Raw genomic sequence first — 25451 nt, forward strand, 5'->3', positions numbered from 1 at the left:
AGGTGTACCAAAAGTTGGGAGGGAGCATGGCCAGGGCAGCTGACCCAAAAGCATATTCCATGCCATGGAACATTATGCTCAGTAAATAAACTGAGGAGAGTTGGCCAGGAGTTGCTGGGTTGTGCTGGGGGATGGGCTGGGCATCAGTGGGCAGTGAGCAATTGTATTGTGCAGCATTTGTTTTTCTTGGGTTTTATTCCTTTCTCTTGCTCTCTTTCCCTGTCCCCCCTTTTCATTATTATTATTTGTTGATATTCCTACTGTTATTATTATACTTTAATAAATTATTATTATTATACTTTAATAATTTCAGTTGTTAATTTTTTCTTATATCAACCCACTGCTTTTTGGGTTCTCCTTCCCATCCCACTGTGGGCAGATGGGGGATGAGCAACTAAGTACCACATGAGCAGTCATGTGGTACTTAGTTGCTATCTGGAGCTAAAAAACAAAATCAGTAGTTTACATGGGCTCATTGCATTGAAGTCCACAGCACTCTTCTTTACTTTCCCAGGGAAAAAGAACAGTTTATTTTCTCAAGAGGAAATAATAGTATTTAATTGACTCTCGGTTATTTTTTTTGTTCCTTCTATTAATTTCTTGGGAATTGCAGTGCGCCAGAGTTTGTAGAGCAAAGTTTTCTTTTTTCCATAATTGCTTATCCTCTTAAATAAATGCACCCTCTTCGTGTATGGGGAAAAGAGCCATGTGCTGAAGACTGCTTCCATTATTAGTACTATTATTAGAACTTCCTCCTGTTTAATTTTCCGCTTCCTTTATATTTTGTTGTTTTAAAATGCATCTGGACTAAACATATATATGTATTTTGATTTGGATATAGGTTCAGCACAATGCAGATAAATCTACTACACTGAAACTGGCAGACTTCGGCCTTGCTAAGCAGGTTACAAAACCCATATTTACTGTCTGTGGAACACCAACGTATGTTGCTCCTGAAATACTTGCTGAGAAGGGTGAGTGTATGTATTTTTAATTTCTCTTAAATCCTTCAATTATGCTGAACTTTCTAATAATGGAAGTAGTCCAGAATGTTTCAACCTACTGAAATGTCTTTTCAGGGTAGGAGGTTGGCTAGCAATGCAATTTGGGAAGGGAAACCTCTTAGTTTTTAACAAACACGAGCATGACATCAGTTATATTTGCATTATTAGTGTCTGTGCTAATATATCACTGACTTCCAAGCAGATAAGCCATAAAATATCATAGATAATAATAGCTGAAGGGGGGCAGATTACCAAAACTTGATGTTAAAACACAAGAGTAGCCAGCCCCATTTCATTACTGTAATCCAAACAACTTTCCAAATCCCCGATGATGCAGAATCATTGTGAATGTATACATTAAAATTATTTAACATTTCAAAACATGTTTTGCATCAAAATGAATTTTGAAGATTTCATCTCCAAAAAGATTCAGACCTGGAAGAAGTGAGTTTTGTTGGTGACTCAAACAAATCTATTTCTGGCTTTTGTTCTGTGGAGCTGGGTTGCACATCTCCAGTTATATCCAATTTCAATGGAAACTTGGAACTCTTAGTTCTTTTTTGAAGGGAATCTGAGGATGACTATTTTAGAAATACGTGCCCTGTTTTCTCAATAAGTCTCCAGTTGAAACTGGCCTTGTGAGACAGTGTTTGTGAAAGATGTTTTGGAAAAGAGAGACTGTGAGAGCTGTAGCTAACAGGCAGCTTGTAAGCATGGTGTACCAGCCACTCATTCTTTTGCTCACCTCATCTCTTTGAGGAACTGAGCAGAGATTGTGTTTCTTTTTCATTCTGTTTCCAAGAAACAGTTGCCTTGCAGTTGTGAGTTTTCTTTCTAAAGCAAGAGATGGTTTGTCCCTTCTTCCTTAGGCTATGGCCTCGAAGTAGACATGTGGGCAGCTGGTGTGATCCTTTACATCCTGCTCTGCGGTTTTCCCCCTTTCCGCAGTCAGGACCGTGATCAAGAGGAGCTGTTTCAGATCATACAGCTGGGTCACTACGAGTTCCTATCCCCTTACTGGGACAATATTTCTGCAGGTAAGATTCTGTACTTGCAGTAGATCTGAGAAGTGGCAGTCTTATTCCCCTTTTTCAGGGCAGTGAGCTTGATCATCTTGGGGTGTTTTATGGGTCTCTCCTGTGAGAATCTGTGCTTTAAATGTGAATTTAGTGCTCTGGTACTATCAACGGCTATCAAAAGTTCAGAGTGCTTTAATGAAGTCCTCAATTCCTCCCTTTGTAAGCAAAAGCAAGGATTTTTCTCATCTTGTTTATGTGTCTCTGCAGAAAAAGGTGTCAAAATAATCTCAAGGGCTATGTTAGATTGCAAAGATGTTATAAAAAATCTCAAAAGCTGAGAATGAAATCCTTGCCCTGCAGAACCCACTGTCAATTTCCTATTGACAATGGGGTCAGCACATAGTAGTTTTTTCTTTCTCACAGGCTAGTTCAGTGTCTTTTGTGCACTCTTCAAAATCAGAAACTCTAGAACTCCTTTAATCCCTGTACTGTCTTTTAAAGAACTTGTTCCACTGCATTTTACAACATTTATGCCTCATAAGAGATAAGATATCCAGTGCATATTCCTATGAATGTGAACACTTAGCCCGATGCCTCCAGCTCACTTTTGAGATTAAATTCCCTTCACTTTCTCCCCTGTTTCTGAAGGGGAGAATGACATCAGTCATGGAGATTTAATACTTTCTGTCACTAACTCTAACTGCAAGTTGTTAGAATAACTCCTGGGGATAGTTACAAAAACCATGGTAAAACCAATGAAAAAAGTAAGAAGGGCATTTTGTGTGGGTATAACTGTCACTATACAGAATGGGTAAGGTTGGAAGTGATCACGGTAGGTGATGTGTTTCAAACACCCTGCTCATGCTAGAGCACATTGCACAGGATTGCACATCCTAGAGCATGTTGTGCACCACTGTGCTTCACCCCTCTCTCCTTTGCTTTCTTCCATAATAGCAGCAAAAGACCTCATCACCAGGCTGTTGATAGTGGATCCCCAGAAGCGCTACACAGCACGTCAGGTACTTCAGCACCCCTGGATCAGAACAGCCGGGAAAACTAACAGCAGGAATCTGCAGAGGGAAGTGACAATAAACATCGAGCGCCATTTCCGGGCCCAGCGCCGAAAGGAAGTTGTTGATGAGGGCACATGAAATCTTTCAAGCTCATTTTGTCTTCTTTTTTATTGATTAACAAATTATTTATGTTTTCTTTTCTAAATTAATTGGGAATTTAATGTGTAGCTGTTGGTGGCTATTGCCATGCCTTTTTTTTGATTCTGAGATTCTGAAGGACTGAGATCAAATTCACATTCACCTCTTCTGATGTTATTTGGCAGTCTTTCTGTTGAAAGCAGTTGGGACTAGATAAATTCTAGAAGGTGTCTATTCTTTTTCTTTAAGTACTGATTTGGGCTTTTACATCTTTTACAAATGTTTGCTTCTGTGACTTACACTAGTGGTGAGTCTTCTCTCATCCTTTTTGTATTATATTCTCCAGGAGTTTTGTGTTTGTAATGTTTTCAAAATAGCTGTCTGCAAACACGTCTTACGCTAATTCTTTAAAGAGTCTTTTCACTAATTCCTTCTAGCCACAGAGAAGGAAGAATAAAAAGTAAATAAAATGTTTAGCTGTAGGATATATTAAATAAATAGCCAGATACTGTATTTATTAGGTTGTGAGGGAATACAAACCCTTATTGACTAAATCTGATGTTTTATATCATCTCCCTTGGCAACATCTTTCATTGGTTTTCCAGGGTAATAGATGGTGCGATGTTCCTGTTACAAGAAGGTAGTGCTGTGTACTGTGTAGGTTTCATTTGTTTTTAGAAGGTGGAAGATATGGATGATACCTTTTCAAGATTCAAATAATAACAAGTTTCAAAGAGGTTTTCTTCCTCCTCTGGGCAGTAGGAAGTTAAGCAGTTCTAAGGGCGCTTTGCTTTTTATACCAGAATCATAATTATGGAGTGGTATCTGTCATTTTTCAATGTTGAGTTTTTTCCCCTCTTGGAGATACGCATGTGCATCTGTGACTTTTCCATGCTGATGGAGAAGAAAAAGCTTGGAAATTGTGACCAAAGTTAACCCTTGCCTTGACAGTTTCCCTTTCATCAACATACTTTTTCAGTGTAGTTTAGCGATTGTTTTGTTTGGTTGGTTGGGTTTTTCCATTTCTTGCCCTCGCTGTGACCTTTTTTCCTTGCTTCCATGAGAATAGGCAATGGGATGAAATGAAATGAAAATCCCAGCTTGAGGAAAAACAACTTGTTGCCTGTGGAAAGCTCTCCCAGGGGAAGCCTCAGATGCTCTATTGCATGTGGTTTTTAATATTTTTATTGGATGCAGTTTTAAAGAAATCCTGTGGGGGAAAATTACAGCCCAGAGAGAGGGGCATGACCTAGACCAGCTTTTGAATCTCAGAACTTTTGATTAATTAATTAAATACAAAAAGCACTTGAGTTTTCCATTTTATAATTCTTTGTCCTCAAGTTCTAAGTGCTAGCAAATAATATTGGTGTTAGAATGTCAGTGGTGTTGGCACTGAATACACAGCCTATTGAAATGAAGGAGGGTGTTTTACACTTGGAGAGCTGCTGCTCTGCCTATGTATTTCATAGTGAGGAATGTCAGAAGCATTTCAGAATCAGTGGAACATTTTCACAACTATATGAACCAGAATGTTATTTTTTGGTGAGTGCTAATATTTTGTGTGAACTTGCTGAATAACCAAAAAGTGTAGAGTGCTGTCATCATGTTTCTGTTTCTTCTTGTGACTGTTTTTCTGCAAGAATTATGTATAAAAGTAGAGATCACTTGATTTTTAAAGGAGAATTGCACTTTAAATTGAATTAGCTTATTTCTAATACTTACTGGAATAAGACTTGCTGTGGAGTTCAAGAATTGGTGAAACAAACCAATGAAATCTTTACTGTATGCCCAAGTAGTAGCTCTGTGATATGTCATACTTCTGCTTTGGAGTCTGAGTCGGGAAGACTTTTTCTTTTCCTGAAAACAAGAATAGATTTAAGTCCTTCCCTGAGTTAAGGGAACCTAATGTAACCTAATATTATAAAAGCATTACATCATATTTGAGTACTAGTAATAATGTATCCTCTGTTAATTTAAGTCTATTTTGGATAGGAAACTGTGGAAAAATAGCTTCTGATGTGCAATACTAAATTTTGTAATTATCTTATTTTTAATATAGTTGTTTAGGAATAAAGTCTGAAGTGACAAAAAGTATTTAATCAACAATGAATCTGAAAGTTTGGAGGTTGTGTTACAAGTTGCCTTTTGCACCTTTAAGAACCTGTCTGCAGCCTTATTCATAGTGCAGAAGATGGATAATTTGCTTGTAACAATTATAAAAATAATTATTTTTTCAATGATTTTGTTTTTCTTTCACGTTCTCTGTGTTCCAGACAGGCTAAACATGGACTGTGCCAGGTGGTCACTGCATGGCACCTGTAAGTACAGATGCTGCTGTGGCAATGCTGAGGCACAGGTTTGTCACTGTTGCTACAAGATGTGTAGCATTAGGCCCTCCCTCCTTCAGGTTGGAGGCTGAAAAAGCTTCCAGGTGCTTCTCAGGGTTTTTACTTCTTTCTTTCTCTCCTACTTCATTATTCCTTTTCTCTTCTTGCTTCCAGTGTTCTTGCTCTGCCTCTGTACTGTCCAAGGGAGTCCAGGTCCCCAAACATTAGGGTTTGATTTACTTGTAGCAATGAAATCCTATATGGTTTTGGAGGGCTCAGCCTCAAGCTTTGCTTGCTGATGTAGAAAGTAATATTAGGCAGGACTAAGACAAAAAAATGGTGAAAATCCCCTGTCATCTCCTCCAGCCTTTTGTCAGGCTTTTCTTTTAGCTCTGTGTGACGTTCCAATGCAGACCTGATCTTTATGCTCTGTAAGAGGGTTTCCTATATATGAATCATGTTCACACTCTGTGTTTGAGGATTATCACTGTTCTTCCTTTCCTGAGGTTTTTCTAATGTATATTGTCTCCTTGGTTTCTGGAGTCATCTTCCCCTTAATATTTTCTTTTCTTGATTGGTTCCTTTCTCTACAGTATGTCTGAGGAAGCTCAAAGCTGGGGGAGATTATAGAGTCAGAGCAAATTCTTGCTGATTGGCAGAAAGAAGAAATATCCCTTCTTGCCCCCTTCCTTAAGTCTTTGTGGATTAGATTCTCATATGGCTTTATATTCCACTGAAAATAAAACAAGTTTTGGTGTCTTGGTGTCTTTAAATACTAACAATGAAGAGAGTCTGAATATATCACCAGGAAAAACAACCCTCCCCCCAAGATCTAAGTGAAAAATATTAATTAATAATATTGCAGACTTCAACAGGAAAGTTCTACTTCCAGAGAATTTACTGGGTCTAAGGCAAAAGAAGGCAAGAACCTCTTTGTTTGCTGCAAGCTTTAGCAAATAGCTGAGTAGGAATCCTCTCAAAAGGTATTGTTTGGTTCCTAAGTCATAATGGAGATCCTGATCAAGTTCTAGTTATTGCAGGATTATTTCTTTGCTGTCTGTTATTGACTATTCAAAAAATACTCTCCTTTTAGAAACCAGAGACTCTCCAACATCTTTAACCATTGACTTGGCTCTTCTTTAGTTGGCTGCAGCCTTTAAGCATGAATGCATATTTTCATGTCTTCAGACTTGAAGCAAGCACAAAGATCCAGTCATATAGAATTGGGTCATCAGTGTTTCATTTTGTAGTAAAACACATGCCTAATAGACAGAGTTGCTTCTTTAGCTTTTCGGCTGCCTGACGATAAAGTGGTCCCTGGATATCCCCTCCATTTGCCACCAAGGTCAGCTTCTTCACTTTCCCATATGATATTACATTTCATTGGCCCTAAATCTCACCTACATATTTTCTATCATCTGTCATCTGCCTCCTTTCATTGGCCTCTTATCCCTTTGGATCACTCCCATTATTGAAACACGGTGAAATCTTCACATGTTAATATGTTTTTCTTCAGGAAATTATAGGAAATTCTGGCATTAAAAATGGGAATGAGCAAAAAATTTTGGAAGTGTTTAGGCATGTGAAACTGAGCAAAAGACTGGTGCTTCACACTGTATGGTGCATAACTTCCTGATAATGAACAATGGGAATTTGGTCATTGCTCATATATTTAGTCTCCTAATATTTAAAAATGTGTGCCCAGGAGACCTGTGATTGAAGCTTGGCAGTACAGCAGAGACTGTTTCCTCTGAGACACAGACTTTTATTCAGGGACCTCCTTAATCTAAGATTGTTTAACAGCTGTGTGGAATAGCTGGACTCAAACACCATCAAACTGGCCACCTCGCTTCTGACTGGAATTATAGGTGGATTTCCTACATCTCTGTTACTGCAATTTTTGGCTGTAGGGTGATGGATGGATAGTGGGATGTTATCCCCTGAGCTTAGGCTGCTTGGGGTTTGGTCCTCTTGTTAAACTGAACTTTAGGAGTCAACTGCTTGCCTTTTTTGGCAAGTACCCAGATTTGGGGAGGTATTCAATCTGCTTGAAATTATAGTAAATTTGCTGTGCTTATAAAGTGATTTTCCCAAAGACACATACGTATCACTCTTAAATATTTTTCCTATAATTTCTTATGTCACCTGGATTTCTTTTAATTTAAGCACTGTAAGGAAAATGCTTTTTTATGTTTCTGGGCATGCATTTTTCTGTCTTTTTTAAGTCCACGAGTAATACTTCACTGTTAACATTCTTGTTCCTGAAAGGAATTATGGGCACTTTAACTAGGCTGACAGTGTATAATGGCACTGTTTGTTCTACAATATGGTTTATTTGTAACTTGGCTGAAGGTGTAATTTTCTAAATTGAAATACATTGTAGACTTCAGCAGAAAAGTTGTTATTCCTTCCCCTGTACCGCCAATAAAAATAAATTATACAGTAAACATAATGTTTTAGTTCTTTCCAATAAATTGGGAAACAATTGTGTGGCCAAATATTTTGATTTTTTTTTTTAACCTTCTGACAATGTATCTATTTGGAAATGCTTGTTTTAAAAGGTTTGCAATTTCAGTAAGTATTGTGTATACCTTCATTTACAAGTAGCAGAACCCGTTTTAATGCTGCAGTCCTTTGAATACTTACAGCTGTGTTTTTCTTTGCTGCTGCATGTAATCCCATTAAAACTAACACAAATCTTTTCAGAACTGGAGCTGAGATTTATCCTACCACCATTTTTTGCGCCATATTGTCTTGTTCATATATGCTGTGTTCTTAGAGCCATCATGACAAGCAGACTTAGCTTCAGTTATGCTTGATGCACACAGGACTGATTTCTCCCATCATTTAATCTTTTTCTGTAAAATTCAAGTTTGTTTAGAAAAAGGTTTGCTTTCTTTGTGGAAACAGGCATTCTATTTGAAATTGAGTTGCTTGCAAATAGTGACTTTTTCGAAGGAGACTGTTTCTTAGTAGCCTGTGTATGTTTCAGTTCTGTTATTAAAAATGGAACGCCTGCAACATCTCCTGAAGCAGTGGAAATAAAACCGTGTCTAGGATATTGATGGTGTTTCTGAAGAAGCTACGTTCTCTGCATGTAAGCATGTGTGACAAAGTGGCTGCCAGTGAGAAAATTTTATGGCATATTGGTCCTTAAAGACATCACAGCCTCTTCATTACTCTAAGAATAACAGTAAACTCTTTGGAATGACTGACTTTTATGATAATCACACAAATTTATTGCACTTCATTTTAACAATTTGTATAGGCAGCTAATTAAATCTGATTTAATGCTTTGCTGTTAGGAGTGGGATTCAGATGTGTTTTTCAGAAGTAGTTGAAGGCAGAGTCCAGGAGTGCAAGAAATTTGTGTGATTATCATAAAAATCAGATGTTGTATTCCTGGAGATTTTTTTCTTTTTAAATTAGAACTGTTTTGACAAAGTAGCAATTGGAAAATCAGAAAAAGTAAAGCTAACAACCTTAAAGTGTCATTGGAAATATATTTTGTTTTCCAAATTCAGAAACTGATATGAAGAGCTGGAAGCATTTTAAAAACCAGAGAAATACAGGAATTATTCCCAAAGGGTTTCAGCAATTAAAGAAATAAGCATATTTGGTGCAGTAAGAATATGAAGTACCTTGGTAGGGCTGAGCAAGTGCTGCAACTGAAGCTGTGTGAGATTGCTAGATTGGCTAAGGAGTGTAGGTCTGAAAAAGGGGTGCTCCTTATAACCACTGGAAAAATGCATTGAATCATATAAAAGATTAATCCTGCATTGTCATTGCTGTCTTTTTAAAGCTTTCTAAATTTCAGTGACAAGCATTGTACTGTAAGAAGGCATTTCCCATGAAGAATTGCAGCATAAAACATTTTAGATAGTGTTTAACATAAAGGATTTCAGCAATGAAGATAATTTGCCTAGAAAATGGAAGTGTGTGATTGTTAACTGCTATGGTAAATTGTCAAGAAAACCTTATTGCTGGATTTTCAAGAGGAGTTCAATTCTGTGAACATAAGCATTTGCAACTACCCAGCTTGCAATGTTGAGAGTTTCAATGATATTGCACTGCTATAGCATAAAAATGTATTATTTAACAGCTCAGAAGAAACTTTTGTGCCTAGTGTAAGGATGGAACTAAATGGGTCGAATACATCTTAATAATTTCAGCTTGCCTGGAAACATACTGGCCAAAATATTGTTCACATGGTGAGTGATGATGAGAAATGTATTATTGGCCAGTGTTTCCAATGGAAGCATAAAATTGTTCTTGAAAATGGGAGCATGTTGGCTGTTTGGCTAAAAGCCAGCATGTGTTCTGTTAAGGTATTATTTCTTCAAATAAAGAAAGAGGGAGAGACACCATATTAAATAGCCCCTCGTGATTTGAAGCAAGCAAGATTCTGAAAGAAAGGAGTGGAAAATAAAACAGGAGGAAAAGCTGAAGGAAAACATAACTTTTTTCTAAAATGTTTTATTTTCTGAAGTAAATCAATGCTCTAGAAAAATCTACCAGAGCTTCATGAGTGAAATAAAATATGTCTACCTTTGTTGGTGTGTGACATTCCTGTGGTGGTTCCCCAGTTACTTCTGTGTGCCTGGGAATAGCTGATTCTAAGCAGATACTATGGCAACCACTGGATTATCTCACCTGGATCATAATTTTCTAATGACAGGATAGGAGAAGAATCCCTTAAAAGAAATGAGAGCAAAACTGCTCCACCATGTAAGTAAATTTGAGCAATTATTCATCTGCAGGAGAATTTTATGCAAGTTTATTTTTACATGCTTTCATAACTCACACAGTTAATGTTGAAGGGACATAAGTTAGAGGTGGATGTTAGAATGTGACAGTAATAAACTCCTAACAGCTGAAGCCTTACATGAATTATTGGCTGATAACTGGTAAATTTACAAAATCAGAATATTCCAAAACCTGTGTTTAGGTGCAGACTTACCTGGGGAAAGGCAAAAGGCTGTATCAGGAAAACTGGTACAAAGGTGTTCAGATAGATCCCTTAATGACCAGGAAAAACAATTGGTTCTCTAAACTTCAGAAGAAACCACTGATGCGTGTGTGATGGTTGCTGAAAATGAACCTGTATTTCTTTTATGATAGAATATTTATTTTAGTATTTTTTTTAAGCTTTGATGGTGGGAATCTTAAAAGACAAACATGGGTTTTAGATTATCGTTTCCTGTGAAACAATTGTACAATTTATGCTTTTGCCTTGAAAATGCCACCTTTGTTTAGAATATTTTCTGCTACTTGCTAATCCAGGTTTTAAGGAAAACAAACATTTAGTGTTGTATTTCTGTGACACTAAACTTAGTTCCTTTGTCCTTGCCAGTAGCAAAGATTCCTTCATGAGCATCTTCAAAAATTTATGTTTTGAAATTAAAGCATTTGCTGGTGTTTCTGAGGGTGTTCCTCTGTTTAAATTGATTCAAGCTGGTGATGGAGACTTTTTTCCCTTAGTTGGAAATAACGATTGCTTGAGGCTTTTCAGGTTTACAGCTTGTGTGTGTGCACACGTGTTTTAGTAGTATAAATGTGAATTCTGTGCGTGCCCTCTTTTGTGTTGGTTCTTGGGGCTATCTGCCGGCATTACTACTTCTTCTCACAGCAGAAAAAATCCTCAGCAATTATTCAAAGTGTGCTGGCAAAGATAGTGTCTTCAGGTCATTGTTTTAATGAATCATTGATGGGACTGCTATGAATTCTACCAAAACCTAAACAGCCTTCATCAGGGGGACTTTGGATGAACTTTTGGACAGATCCTGTATATTGTATTTTCTGGGAATGCCCTGATGAAGGCAGGAATTATGCATCTGACTCCATGTTCTCAGAAGGTTAATTTATTACTTTATGATTCTATATTATATTAAAGAATACTATACTAAACTATACTAAAGAATACAGAAATTTTACTTACTGAATGCTAAAAAGATAATAATAAAAGCTCTTGACTCTTTCCAGAGTCTCAACACATCTTGGCCCTGATTGGCCAAAGAGCCAAAACAACTCACACCAATGAAACAATCACCTGTGGGTAAACAATCTCCAAACACATTTCACATGAGCAAAACAGAGGAGAAGCAAATGAGATAAGAATTGTTTTCTTTTCCTCTGAGGCTTCTCAGCATCCCAGGAGAAAAATGCTGGGCAAAGGGATTTTTCAGAGAATGTGAATGCCTCACCTGTACAAGGGATTCTGGGAGGAGAACAGACAAAGAATTCAGCAGCTTCATTCTGGCAAGGTAAAGTACCAGGACTGACTGTTGTTCAATTTGTTTTCAATATCAAATGGGCTGACGGAGAAAGGATAAGGATGGGACAGCTTTGTATTTTAGATGGACACCTCCTTATTGGCATGGTTCAGTGGTTGGATTCTGAGGATTTATTTTAATGCCAGTCCAAACTATATTTTGTGAGTCCGAAACTTAAAATTTTCAGTTGCATACACATTTGCAATTAGAGTAAGACAGTTCTGTGTGGGCTGAAAAAACTACTTATTTTCATTGGTATATTAATTAGTATACTTAGTTATATTACTGATTTTCAGGTGTAGTCTTTTTTTGTGAAGCATACAACTTGCAAAATGGAATCTGTATTTAACCCCATATAATCAGAGAAATTTAGGTTTTCAGGGTGACACTTTATGTATGCTTCTTTTAAAAGAGATCTTTTGTATTGCTGAGTTGTGTGGAGGTTTTCTGTAAATGTGAAGATTTCCTAGGTGTGTGTTAGCAAGCCATAATACCAGTGCTGCTTTTGGGCAGCCTCAAAGGCCTCCACAAACTTGAGCTCTTGTTTATTTATTAGGAGTGAGTGCCTTGATGCCTTAGTGAATGACACTTTAAAAGCACAGACAACCTGAATTTCCTCCTGGAAAGAGTGCTGCAGAACAGGATGCAGAACAACTGGGATCTAGAATGCACTCATGCCCTGTCTGTTGATCTGATGTTGGTGTGGTTCCAGTGTGGGGGAAAGTCCTGGTGTGAGGTCTGGAGGTCAGGAGCTGCTGCCATCCTGCAGAGAAATGAGAGAGGCTTCGGGAGCACAGAGCAGCAGAGAAGTTTAAGTTAGAGCAAAGCCCTGCTAGACATCACTGTCCTCTCCTGCAGCTGTGGTCCCCAGTGGCATTGGGTCAAGGTTCCTCTTTCCATCCTTGTTTTTGCCATGTCCAAATTTGAAGCCTCCATTACCAGGAACACAGAGCATAACAAAGCAGGTAAAGCATGTGTTCAAAGCTCTTCACAAACATTAACTAATTAGGCCTCAGCAAGTCCTTATGAGGCAGGTATTTCTTCCAGCTGAGTGTTTGTGTCTGCAATCAAGAAAATGCTAGACTTAATCCTCCTGTCAATCAGCCTAATTGATTTAACTGTCTAATTGGGTAGATTCCCTCAAGTAAGTTCTGTTTAAGAAAGGTTAGCCTGGGGAAGACAATTACGGAGGGAGAAAAACATTGCAAGAGGAAATCCTCAGCCAAGGAAAGGCAACTGTCAGTGGTGGTTTTAAAAGCAGCTGGGGAGACAGGAGCTATTTTTTCATTGCTGCAAAGTATTTTCAAAGAGGCTCGAATAACCTAGAATTAAACAGTCAGTCTTTGTAAATGGGTTGGTTTCAAAAGGAGGAATTCAAAGAGAAAATCCCTTGTAGCAGCAATGAGTCACAGAACCAAGGAGAGCAGTGAGGCACTGAGGGATGCTACTCTGTGCACAAGTTCCCACTCTCACATCTGCACGTTGTCTAGAGAATGACAGCTCCCCTCTGCACCTTGCAGGAGGCTGGCATTTTGAAACTAGATGATTTTTAGAGGTCCCTTCTGACCCAAACCATTCTATGATTCTAACAACACTTCTTACTGTGGTGCTGTTAGTTAGTGTCTAAATGTGCTGCAGGCCCACATGGGGGTGTGGAGAGGGGAAAAAGTTGCAACTGGGAAACCCTCAGGCTCAAAGAGGTGTTGTGCAGTGGTCTCCTTTTGTGCTATGGTCTCCTCCAGGCATTTTCTGTGACACTTCAGGGGACTAGAAAGTGTTTTAGGGAGTCACACCTCTATCTTCTGCCAAGGTAAGATTCCTGCAGCATTCCTTATGGCCACTGGCAAGCCTGATCTTCAAAAGCTTAAGGAAAAGGATCCTGTCCTCAGTTATCAACAATGGCTTGTGTTGATCAAGGCAGCAGTGGGACTGCTGTCTATGCTGGAATTCATATTTTACCTTCCTTCACTGTCTGTTCCTCATTACAGAGCTGTGTGTAAGCTACAAACACTTTCCAGATCTGGTCTTTCCTCCTATTTCTCACCAGTCTCATTCCTTTCTGTGTGGTTTCAGCACAAGCAAACCTTTATTGCTGCTGGAGAAATACTTCTGAGAACTGAGTTTTAGTGGTACTTTATACGAAAATTTTAGCTACTTTTCTTAGATGAGTGCTATAAGGTTTAAGAATAAAGAGGTCTAACAAAGACTGTTTAAAATACCTTCTGTGGAGCAGCATCCAGAGACTTCCTTTGTTGTGGCAGGGGATGTATAAGTAGAATCTAAAAAGCAGCTTAGAAATGAAGTAATTAAAAAAAATCCGATGCCATTCTTCAAAATTTCACTACTGAAAGCAATTCTTGCAGAAATCCATAGTGAAAGTAGACAGCAGGTAATTTTTTGCAAGTGCTGCAGAGAAACCTTCTTCTTGCCTGCACTCCTTCTTGTAATCTGCAAACAGCTTTGAAAGAGATATGGCTGTAGTTTCAAGCTGATAAGGACTGCAATATGAAATTCATTTCAGATGGAAAGAAAAAATTTGAAAGAGGATGTCTACAATAGGACATGACCCATGAAGCTGTATTAACAGGTGAAAAATGTAGCTTTGCCTATTGTAACATCAAGAATCTTTATGTCAAAGTAAAATCCAAAAATGTTACTGTGTTTTAAACACAGATGTAGCTTTTGTATTCACCCATTTCTTATGAACAAAGGAAGGGTAGTTAAACAAAAATAATTGAATACATTTCCAAAGAAGTTTAAGCTTAAGACAGATAATTTAGATAATGTTCATCAAACATCTGGTAAACCTGGAAAAAAGTATGTACATATGCAATATCACTCTAGATTTCTAATTAGTGTGGGCTTCAATTTCCAGTGTTTTTCAATAAAATTGGGCCCTTGCAATTTTAGGAAATTAAAGTGACACTACATTTTGTTACACAACAGTCTTCATGCATATGTACTTATCTCATTTTTTCCAGTGATGCTGACTTGTCCCTGAAAATATACCACTCACACTACACAACAATTGAGAAGACTTTTCTATTAAAATGATAAAGGTTTACAGTGCTGTGGGGTCTTGAAGTGTCTCTGGAAGTGAAGAGCCTTTTTGGAAATTCTGTCTTTACTAAAGCAGCTTTGATATTTTAGCAAGAAAACACCTCTCATGATGCAGCTGTATTTAGACAAAGTGACATGCAGAAGAGAAGCAGGACAAGTATATGCTGGATGTATTCATCCCACATTTGGAGTATTTGTCATAGCCACGGCTGTGTGACCTGCCAGCTGGTCTGTCTGCAGAGGACACAAAGTGCTCTTCCTAAACTCATGAGGAAAATGAAAGTAGAAAGGACAGGAAAGCAAAAAGAAATGAGAGCAGGAAGAGAGGTGAAGGATTGTTCAGCTGACAGGAGGATTTTGACCTGTGAGCTAAAGTGCCTTGGGTGACCAATCCTACACATTGGGCTGTACTGCCAGGCTGGGCCCACAGGCTTTTGGTGTAGGCTGCTCATTCCCAAATTAGACATGTCTGAACTCTTGCCTCCTTCTTGCTCACGTTGTTGTGAGCTCTTTCTATTTGTTGATACTTCAGGTAGCTGGTGAGTTCACTGGCCTGCTTGATAAGGTCTCTAGTGCCAGGCAGAACATGACTTTTTTCAACACTCTTTAATTTTCCCTCTGATCCATTCAGCTCTTATATAAAACCTTCAGAACAGGGTACTAAAAGGTACCTTTCTTATCCTTTGCACATGGGCCTTGAGGCATAGGTACTGGGAATTATTTGTTATATGGACATGCTCCGTTTTCTTCTAAACAGAAGTGTACATGTTCTTCCCAAAGATTCCCATTAACAGCCAATAACCCTTGTATAAATTGTTTCCCACAGGGCTGTCTTCCTTGCCAGAACTGAAATATTTAATGCATTCCTGCTCCAGGCAGCAGGAGCATGCACACAGAAATCCCACAGTGCTCAGGGAGGTCTTCTCTGGTGAGCATGCCCCAGGGAACTGCACAACTGCAGCCAAAGCCTGTGAGCAGTATATGGAAAATTACTCATGAACACATGTTAAATCATCCCTTTTAGGCCTCAGTATCATCAAGGCTTCACAAAAACTTGATGTGACCCTGTTAGACACACTGTGTAGAAGTAAACTGATAGTGAAGGGAAGGTAGGAAAGGGGAGGTGGTGGCCCATCATTGCCCAGGTCAGCAATCCCAGAGCTGTCGTGGCTTGCTGAGAGTGCAGGGAGCTGCGCAGGGAGCAGGGACAGCTGCTGTGCAATGCAGCACCTTTGGGGTGCTGGTACTTGTTCCCCACGAGCAGCAGGGCTGCTGTCTGGGGAGGTGCTGGAGGAGGAGCAGGTAAGTGCCAGCCATAGTAGGACCATGGCTTGCTCTCTCAAAGCCTCTGCAGCTCTGCACATTCACCTGGTCCCAGCAAAACCCACCCTGTGACTCTTCTTAAAGATACCTGTAATGCAGGATTTTTTAATTTGCTCTTATACTGGCTGGGTTTCATTCAATAAGTGCACCAGGGTTTATACCCACCTAATCCATACAGCTCTGTGCACAGCTACAGGCTTCTGATTTTTCCTTCCCCTTCAAATGTTCCAGTTTTATCACGGTTTCTGAGGTAGAGAGCCGTGGCCGGGAAGGCCACCGGGTGGTGCTCTTGGCACAGAAATAGGGAGCCCGGGATAAATGCTCTCCACTCGGCATTGAGCTCCGCGCAAAGATTTGGGCTTGGCTGAAGCAAAAATTTACAAATGAACTTCGACACCAACAGCTGTTCCTCTCCAGGATGCACAAAAGTTTCCCGATTTTGAAATTAGTCCAGGAAAAACATTTTAAATATAGACATCTTCTTACTATGTCTCCCAAAGTGGAAAAAACCCCACAAGTTTTGAAATGGGAATCTTCTAGACACCCCCAAAGCAAAGAGTGTGGTCCAGAGCATGGCTCTGATGATGCCTTGGATTGTGCACAAGAGAGGTCTGGGAGATCAGTTGTGCTAGCATAGCTTTTGTCTTGTGTACCATAGCTGCCATGGGCAGTGGGTGTGGAAATTTGGTGTTTTTGTTTTAAATCTCCCCAGGGGAAAACTGCAAAGATGTCTTCCTTCTGCCTGCTTCCCTGGGAAAGCTCTCTAGTTTTCTGGTCCCAAGGGTCTGCCCTGGGGGAGCTCCCAGCAGGGATGACTCAGCTGTCCCAACAGCCATTGCTCAGTTACAGCCCTTGGCTGCCTTTGTGGGAGCTGGGCTGACACCTTGAACAAAGGTAGTCTTCTCTACTTTTCCTACTGAGAGTTCTTTAAGTCTTCCCTGCTGGAAAACTCTACATCCCTTTTTTTTGTTCTGGAATGGCTTCCCATTGCAAACCATGTCTGTAGCAGTCACCATTTGGCAGCAAATGGCACCCTGTGTTTTTCACAATTTGAAGAGTTGGCTGTTTTGGCCACTGTTTTGCTCTCACCTCCCATTCAGCTTGTCTGTTTTGGAGATGAAATCCAAGATTCGTGCCCATGGCTGAGATGAGTAGGGCTGTTGTCACTGATGTGCCATCTGACACCGTCGGATGCAAAGAAGATGAACAGGGGACGGTCTTGTAAGTCATGTCCCCAAGTGACAAATAGATTGAGGGTGGATGGAGATGCTGGAGATAAAATGTGTTATTTTGTTCTCTGTCTTACTGAGCAGTGTGGGCCGTTTGCTTTCCTCTGAGTCAGAGATGAGGAGTTTTCTTCCTCTGTTACTAAAGCTGACCTCTGCTGCTGGAGCTCAGACACTGGTTCTTGACCAGCCATTCCCTAGCAGCTGAAACTGCTGGGATAGGCAGGAGTCAGCTGACATGGGGGCTTGTTGACAGGCAGAGTGTCAGAGCAGGACTTGGGACCTCAGCAACCACCTCCCTTTCCTCAGCTATTTTTTTTTCTTTGTTTCCCCCAATGTTTTACTTCTCCTGTTTGGAAATACTGAATTTTTATAGCCCTTTGCTTCTTCAAGTTCCTCTCAAGTTACTCAGCTTCTTCTCACAGCCTCCAGCACCCTCACAAGAAGGTGAGGCAGAGCAAAACATTTTGAGGTGCTGGTGAGCAAATCTCTCCCTGCTAGCAGCCCAGTATATGGTCACTACCTTTTTTATTTTGGGCATGACACAAGTGCTGCAACAGCACTGGCCTCTCCAAATTACTGCAGGAAGCAGCTGCCCCTATATTAAAAAAAAATCACAACAAACAAACAAAAACCAAACTAACCAATCAGTCACCGGTGTTAGTGTTGTAACAGGTGACACTAACAAAACCAAACAAGACACCAGCATGAAACACTAGGCCGTCTGTGTGAAGCCATCCTTTAATGGCTCATCGGTGCTCTTAACTGATGAACAGCCAGAGTCTGACAACAAATTTATTTCTTTATTTCCAGAGTGTATTCGGGGAGCCTCAGGCATGCATATTTCCCTTGCAGTGTCCAGTAAAACAGTTACAGCCACCTCTGGCTCCTGATTATTTGGGCCATGTCAGGAATTGTGCTGCATTATTTTAGCCCAAGTTTTGGGACCTGATCACCCAAGTAATGGATTCCAGCTGTTCTACTGCTGCTCCAGGGCAGAACTGAGGGACAGACGGCAGGTCCCTGTCCCACACTGAGTGTTCTTGAATCCAGGGTTTGAGTCTGTGTCAGAAATGGCCTCATTGGGCTTGGCAGGGTGCACTTTGCAAGCGTGTGTGGATCAGATTTCAAGTCTGTTGAAATAAGTCTGAATTTTTATGATGGATGAAAATCCATTCTCCTTCTTGAGTTAAACTGACCATCCTCCAGGGATGTCCTAACAAATGGGCAGGACAGGGAGAAGCAGCAGGTGTTTTCCTTCTGTTATTTGAGGACAAGGCTGAAAAGACAATGAAGTTGCCTAGAAGGTGTGGTGTGTGTGCTTGCAGTACATCCTTCTTTCACAAGAGGTCTCTCTGTTGTCTTCCGAAGCTCAGGAGAGATGAATTTGCTAAGAAAATGTTCAGCTATGAGGAAGCCCCTCTGCAGATTATTATTATTTTTTTAAATAATGCTTTGGATCCATAAAATGGTGCCAGACTAGGACAGTGAAAATGTGAACACTACTCTGATTTTTTTTTCTTTTCATAGACCATCTCTTCTAACAACATATACCGTTAGAATTGTTAGATTTCAGAATCAAATGGAATTGAAGTGATCATTCTTGGAAAGAAAATAGGTTATGGGATCTGATAGACCCTCTGCTTCTTACAGGAGTTCAAAATTTTCCAGTTCTTGGGGTTAAGTGTACTGTTCTGTTGCAACAACGACAGAAACAACAATTAAAAAAAAAAAGTCTTATTCACAGAAACTTGAACTACCAAAATGACAGTGTTGCTGGCTCTGCAGCAGCTGGAACTTGTTTGAGTTGTAAGCAGTTTCAAATACACTGCTTGCTTTTTCAACACTTCTCTGCCTTGTGCTTTGCTGCTGGCTGTAGCATGTGCCAAAAAGCAGAACTCAAGACCCCGAGCTATCAACATTTCTGGTGGAAACCCTGCTCTAGAAAGGGGTCTGATGTAGGAATGAAGAAGTCAGAGGCAGGGATTTGTGACCTGAGGTGGACCATGGGCTGTAACACTCCTTATAGGCAGTTCTTTTTCTTGTGAACATACTTGTCTCAAACATAAGGGGTAGGCAAGGGGAGATGAAGTTCTATGAAGGCATCAAGTAAAATGGAAATTTATTATCTTTTTGTTTTCTCACCTGTAGGTGGAAGTTGGAGCCCTTGTTGTGCTGGCAGTATCTGAAGGACAGAGTTCTAAGGGCCCTGTGGGACACTGGGAAGTGCTCATGCCCCAGGCCCTGCGTCTGTACTGGGTTTGGCAATGCATTGAGCATTTCTGTACATACATGATCTGTGAGCAAGTAGGGGGTCTGCTCCTTTTGTTCACCACTGGAAGGTGGGTTTGATATCCAGCTTTATAGACCATGCATAGCATTCAGTTGTGTAGGAAGCCAAGGAAGACATTTTGGAGGGAAGCCTTTTGGAAAGATGCTTTTTTTTTTTTTTTTTTTTTTAATGGAAGTGCATCCAATACTGTAGAGCTTTTGGCCTTAGTTTAAGAAAGAATTGTGGGAACAAACAAATTTTGTTGCAGTCCATTACCTGGGGCCTGGTTACATCCTTGAAGGACACACAGAGAAACTTCAGAAGACAAACCAGAGACTCCTGTACTTTCCCAATGTTTATCCCTGCCCCTGTGTTGCAGACATTGCTTTGAGCCAGGTTTCTCCTGTAGTTTGTTTCCAACAGAGAAAAACCTGCAGATATTACTGGTTCCTATCACATTTTAAATCTGGGTGGATAGTTAGTGGATACACTGCCTTATTTGTACAAATTTCTCTCTTCCTTATTTTTTTTTAATGCTAGTTTTATAAATCCCCTGGAAAGAAAACCAAAACATCACACCCTAACAAAATCAAAAAACCCCACTGAAAATATTGAGAGTAAGAAACTAACTGAAGGAAAAGAATCTCAACACATAGTTATGAAACTTGGATCAGCCATACTCACAAGTTCACAAGAAAAAAAATTCAGGATTGGGTCATTTATGTGGGTTAAAAAAGGCTGCCAAGTAGTTTCTGTTAGAGAAACAGCTGATTCCAGAAATGTCTGAATGGGAGCAATCTGTGTTATCCAAGCCTTTTTGGGTTTGGGACTGCATCTGTCTTGCCATGAATGGAGCATAAATGGCGATATGGTCCTACTTGAAGCTCCAGAAACCCCTAATGTTTATGTAGATTTTAAAATTTGAGCTCTGAATTTATCTGCTCACATTTGAAAAGACATCTGAGTTTGCATATCTATTCTACGTATAATATTCTTTCAGCTCTTAAAAAAAATAAAAAAATGGGTTTGAAAGGGAATTAAATATAACATTAAAAAGAACCCTTCTGGGTTGTTTCTGGTTTTGCTCTGTCCTATTTGCTAGATAAGCACTTAAATTCTGATTGGGTGACTCATAAGGTAAAACTGTAATATGTTATCATGCATACCACTCTGATTATCCTTTATGAGATGGAATGTCACACCTGACAAAGTGTTAAACATAAATATTTTTATATGGCATCTTTTATCTCAAAGCACACCATGAAGCACTGAAATGGTGCTCGAAACCTCCAGATGATGGGGACAATTACTCCTGGGTGAGTCATGGTTTCAGAAATTATTAAGGATTTGAGATTTGGACACAGAAGCCTGTTCCTCCTCTTATGCTGTTCCCTGCAGTCAGGAAAGTTTCAGGCACATTGTAGGGAACAACTGTTTGGGTCACATGGTTTAAAACAAATCAGGATCAAAGCACTGATGGTTATCTAGTAAACCAAGAATTGGTGAGCATTAATATCAGAAGATTTACAACAGGCAAACCATGAGACTAGATACTTTCAAGATGCTAATTAGAGTCTAAAAGTGCCTAAACTTCCTCTTATAACGAACCCTTGTAACTTTCTGGCAATGCTGAACTGAGGTTTGCCTGCTGCTGTTACCATTCTCTTCCCAGTCCTGTAAATTTTCATGCATCTTTCACAGTTGATTCCAAGCTGATGCCTTTCCTCAATTATCTACAGAATTCCCCATCCATTTCTGTTTGATCCATCTGATGGTGGTCTAGGGCAAACTCTGTGAACTCTAGTTAATTATCTCCTGGGAATGTGAGTTTTGTCTCAGCACAGGGTTCTCAGGACTTTACTTGCAAGCACTGTTTACTCCTGCATCCCTATCACATCATTCCTTGTTATCCAGGGGCGTGCTGCTGTGATTTCTGCTTCTTCCTAAAACTGGAAGTAAAAGAAGATCTCCTGATGTAGAATTCTAAAGCACCTAAGTGGCCTAGACACACCAAATCATGTCACTTTGTGAAACTGGGACTTAACATCCCAAGATGCTATTGAGGAAGCTGCTGACTGATTTTTTCTAAGGACCCTTTCAGCAAAGAGCACCTGGAGTGAAAAATGCTGTGAGCTCTTCAGCATACATGAAGAATGTGCAGCTTCAGGTCTTGTAAGCTCAGCTGTTGGCCCATCAGCCCACTGCACATGTTGGATCCTAGAGCATTTGACACAGGAATGTCAAGAGGTTACCCTTGGAAGACCAGCAGCTCAGCCTGGCCAGAGCTGAACATTGTTCTGTGGCTGGAGCTGGGGAAGGAGCTTCCTCCCTGCAAACAGGGATTCATGGAGACCACTGATGGCTCATGGAAACCACTGTTTCAGGTGGCAGAATGACCACTCATGCACACAGGGAGCCTTGGCCCATGTTCCTGCAGGGATAAATTCCTCATGCTAGTGCCCAGTTAGTGGATTAAGTGTCCTTGCAATCTTCCTCAGGGCAGCAACGAGCTGTGAGTGAGATGGCTTCCTTACAAAACCACTCATGCTTGGGCACAGAGTGTTACTGAAGCCTGAGGAACAATTAGGTCTCCAGTCAGCAACACATTTCTTACAATTGCTGTCTCCTGCTGTATTTTTAAGAGAGAAGTTAGTATTTCCAGATTATCTGTGCAGGTGTTCTTGTCTGTATTTTCCTGTTTAGACTGCATGAAGGACACTCTCCCTGCTCTGGGTTGAGATTGCCCTGACTGAAAAAGCACTGAGCTTTGCAACTTCTTGGGAATATGGAAACAAACAAAATAAAGAGAAGTAAAAATAAATTTCATTTGACATTCAAATGTCAGGGAAATGAGCACATCAGATATGTGTCAGCTTGACACGCAGAAAACAGAGAATTATTTTCTGACAGGATCCTTGCCTGGAAATTTAATCATAGAAGATATCCATTAAATACACCCAGTATTGATTAAGCTATTTAGACACAAGTTCAATAAACATTAGGTTAATTTTTTGGGAGTATATGTTCCACTAATAAATATGCCTCAAACTCTTAAATTCTTGTGGTCCAGGTCAGGTCTTCTAAATTATCTATTTTCCTTGAAGCTTCTTAGAATTTTGTTTGCTCTTGAGTGAATCTTTCAATGAATTCAATGCCTGAGATGATGATGAGCTTTTAATACCTTTACAAAGAAACTATACTTATAATCATCCAGTTTCTGTGGTTCAGAGAGCCAAGGCTATATTTATCCATCAATAAACTACTCGGGGGTTATGTAGTTGTGATAAGGCCCTTCCTTGATGGATTTTCCTGATGTCTGTTCTGAGCTGGGGGAGAAGCTGCAGGGGATGAGGCACCTCCCTGGTGTATTCATTTCAACATCCTGCCTTGGACATGTGGCCTCTCCCATGGTGGGAGCTCCTTGTTTGTTGTCTTGCATCAATTTTTCTAATTGCACGTGGAAAATCACATCTTTGCTTCTTTCTTGGAAAAAAAGGAAGTTGAGATCCTGGAAAATGGCAAAGGGGCTCTTTTCCTACAGGCTTAGCAGCACAGTTGTGCAAACTTCTCCATGTCCACCTCTTTCCTCTACATCTTGCTTTCTCTGTGGGGTTTGTGGCACATGACCTTGTCGTGGTTTGAGAAGAAATGAGTTTTTTTGGGATGGTGTGGTCACACCAATGAGTGTTCAGATTTTAATATTGGCACCTGGTTTGTCCACTGAGGGTATGGATACGCCTCTGAGAACACAAGGGGTTTAAAGCTGTGAACTCCCGGGGGAAAGCTCCTTGGGTTCTGGTTCTGAAAGAGAACAGACCTTCCCCTGCCCGGCTCCGAGCTGGGCGGGGAAGGGGAGCCATGCGGCCGGAGGGAGGTAGGGCAGGCCTATAGCGCGGCCGGCGTGAAGGAGAATGGTGGGGGGGGTGCCCGGTAGGGCAGCCAGGTGTGGGAGTTCATGAACCAAACCGGCAGAGCTTGGGACTTTTAACCCTTCTTGGAATGATGGAAACCTTGCAAATGCTGATTCCTCCTGAAGTTGAGGAGATAGAGTGGGATAGCAGAAAGGGGCAAGTGAAAGACATTGAGAGAAGTTGAGAAGAATCCTAAGTGGGAGGAGATGATGGAGTGGCCTTTGGCTAGACTTTTCTTAAATAGCCATGACAGAACCCTTGAGTTCCTGTGACACAGAGACTGCATTCTAGGGGAAGGCAATGGCTCAGAGCCAGGAGAGTGCGGTGATGTGAGAGTGTGTGAACAGAGACGACGGGTGAGGAGGGTGGTGGTGGTGCCCTCCGTCTTCGAAGAAGAGGAAGAGGAAGATGATCTCTGTTCAAGAGACCCCTCAGCCCCAGGGGGTGAAATTTGGGGGGGACAAGTGTCCCAAAAGGAGAGAGACTGTGCTCTTTTTTGGAACTGGACAAAGCATCCTTAAAGGGAAAAACCCTAGAAGCAGCTCTGATCCATGTGCAATGGTGAGAGCACTGGACATGGAAGGAAGAGGTCACAATGGCAAATGTTCTCCAGGCGGTGCCACACGTGACACGGAAACACGAGAAGTTTCGACTGTTTCCTGGAGAAGTCTGTGGTGCAGGAGGGACTCCTCTCTTCTTGAGGTATTGAGAATTGATTATCTAAAGGGTGGTGATGGACTGAGAGCGAGTGATCTTAGGGGCGGTAACTGAATTGGAAATTTGGTGTGGGGAGGAGGAGGAAATTGGAAGGTTTTCATCCTGTGTTCTGTGTGTTTCTCTTGTAGTGTTAGGTTAATAAAGTTTTTTTTCTTTTCATGCTTAAGTTGGAGCTTGCTCTGCTCTGTCTCTGATCACATCTCACAGTAGATACCAGGGAAGAGGTATTCTCATGGGGGCACTGGCATTGTGCCAGGCTCAAACCATGACAGACCTGCTTGTGCAGCCTTTAGGGGTGCACTGTAATCACAGGATGAAGGCAGGGGTGTCACTGTTGACACTCTGTTGATGCTGCTTCTTGGGAAATGCAAACAACTCAATGGCTAACTCTCTTGTACAGCAAAACTCCAGGAAAACTGTACATGGATATGGATATGTACATGGAGAAGGAATGCTGATTTTTTTACACAACAGAGCCAGAAAGCAGACAACCTGTTTTCTTTAGGTTAAGCAGGTGATAACCTGTATGTTTGCCCCAAACTTGAACTGAGCCGAAACATGAAGGGACAGGGCAGTTTGAGTATTTGCCAGCCTTTTTTGCTGCTAAGCTGCTGTGCTAAGTTGCTTTGCAATCCCCAGACAAAGTTAATAATAATTAAGGGCCTAATCTAGAAGCTGATGGAAATCAATGAACACTTTCTTTGACTAACAGAGAGGTCCTCTCAGAAGACTCTTTCTACTTTTTCCCTCACCAGGAGGCCAGTAGAAGAAGGGTGTGTGTTTGCAATGGATGGAGACATTCATTACCTCTGAGATGCTGGTATCATCCTGGCCCAAGCAAAAGCCATCTCTGCCCATTTTTCTGCTTTCAGGACCTAACCAAACTGGCCTTGTGACTTTGTCCCTTTAGTACAGGCTGGGGCATTTTGCAGAGCAATGACAAGGTGCTTTTCCTGAGGCTGAAGTCAGGATGTGCTTTCAGCCCAGAATCGCTGCATCCTTCTGGGGCTGCTAAAAGATTTTAAGCAACTCAAATTAGAAAAAAACCCAAAACCAAACGGTCCCATCATATCTGTGCTATAAGGTGAAAATTGGGTCTGAGGACTGGTTGGAGTTGATTATTTCCTAGCTATATCTCCAGCTCAATGCATGCACTCAGTAAGGAGGAA

At 40.6% G+C, this 25451-nt stretch overlaps 1 protein-coding gene across 1 annotated transcript in view; it reads left to right on the top strand.

Annotated features, from left to right (window-relative positions):
• Positions 1 to 11355, top strand: part of DCLK3 (doublecortin like kinase 3) — a 33748-nt gene extending 22393 nt beyond the window's left edge. The window contains exons 3-5 of the mRNA XM_030233127.2: positions 842 to 974; positions 1874 to 2041; positions 2978 to 11355. Of these exons, the coding sequence (XP_030088987.1) occupies positions 842 to 974; positions 1874 to 2041; positions 2978 to 3174 (498 nt within the window). The 3' untranslated portion in view covers positions 3175 to 11355. The remainder of the gene's footprint in view (positions 1 to 841; positions 975 to 1873; positions 2042 to 2977) is intronic.
• Positions 11356 to 25451: the final 14096 nt, after the last annotated feature.

Source organism: Serinus canaria, chromosome 2 (genome assembly GCF_022539315.1).
Source record: "Serinus canaria isolate serCan28SL12 chromosome 2, serCan2020, whole genome shotgun sequence".
In the NCBI taxonomy this organism is placed as follows: domain Eukaryota; kingdom Metazoa; phylum Chordata; class Aves; order Passeriformes; family Fringillidae; genus Serinus; species Serinus canaria.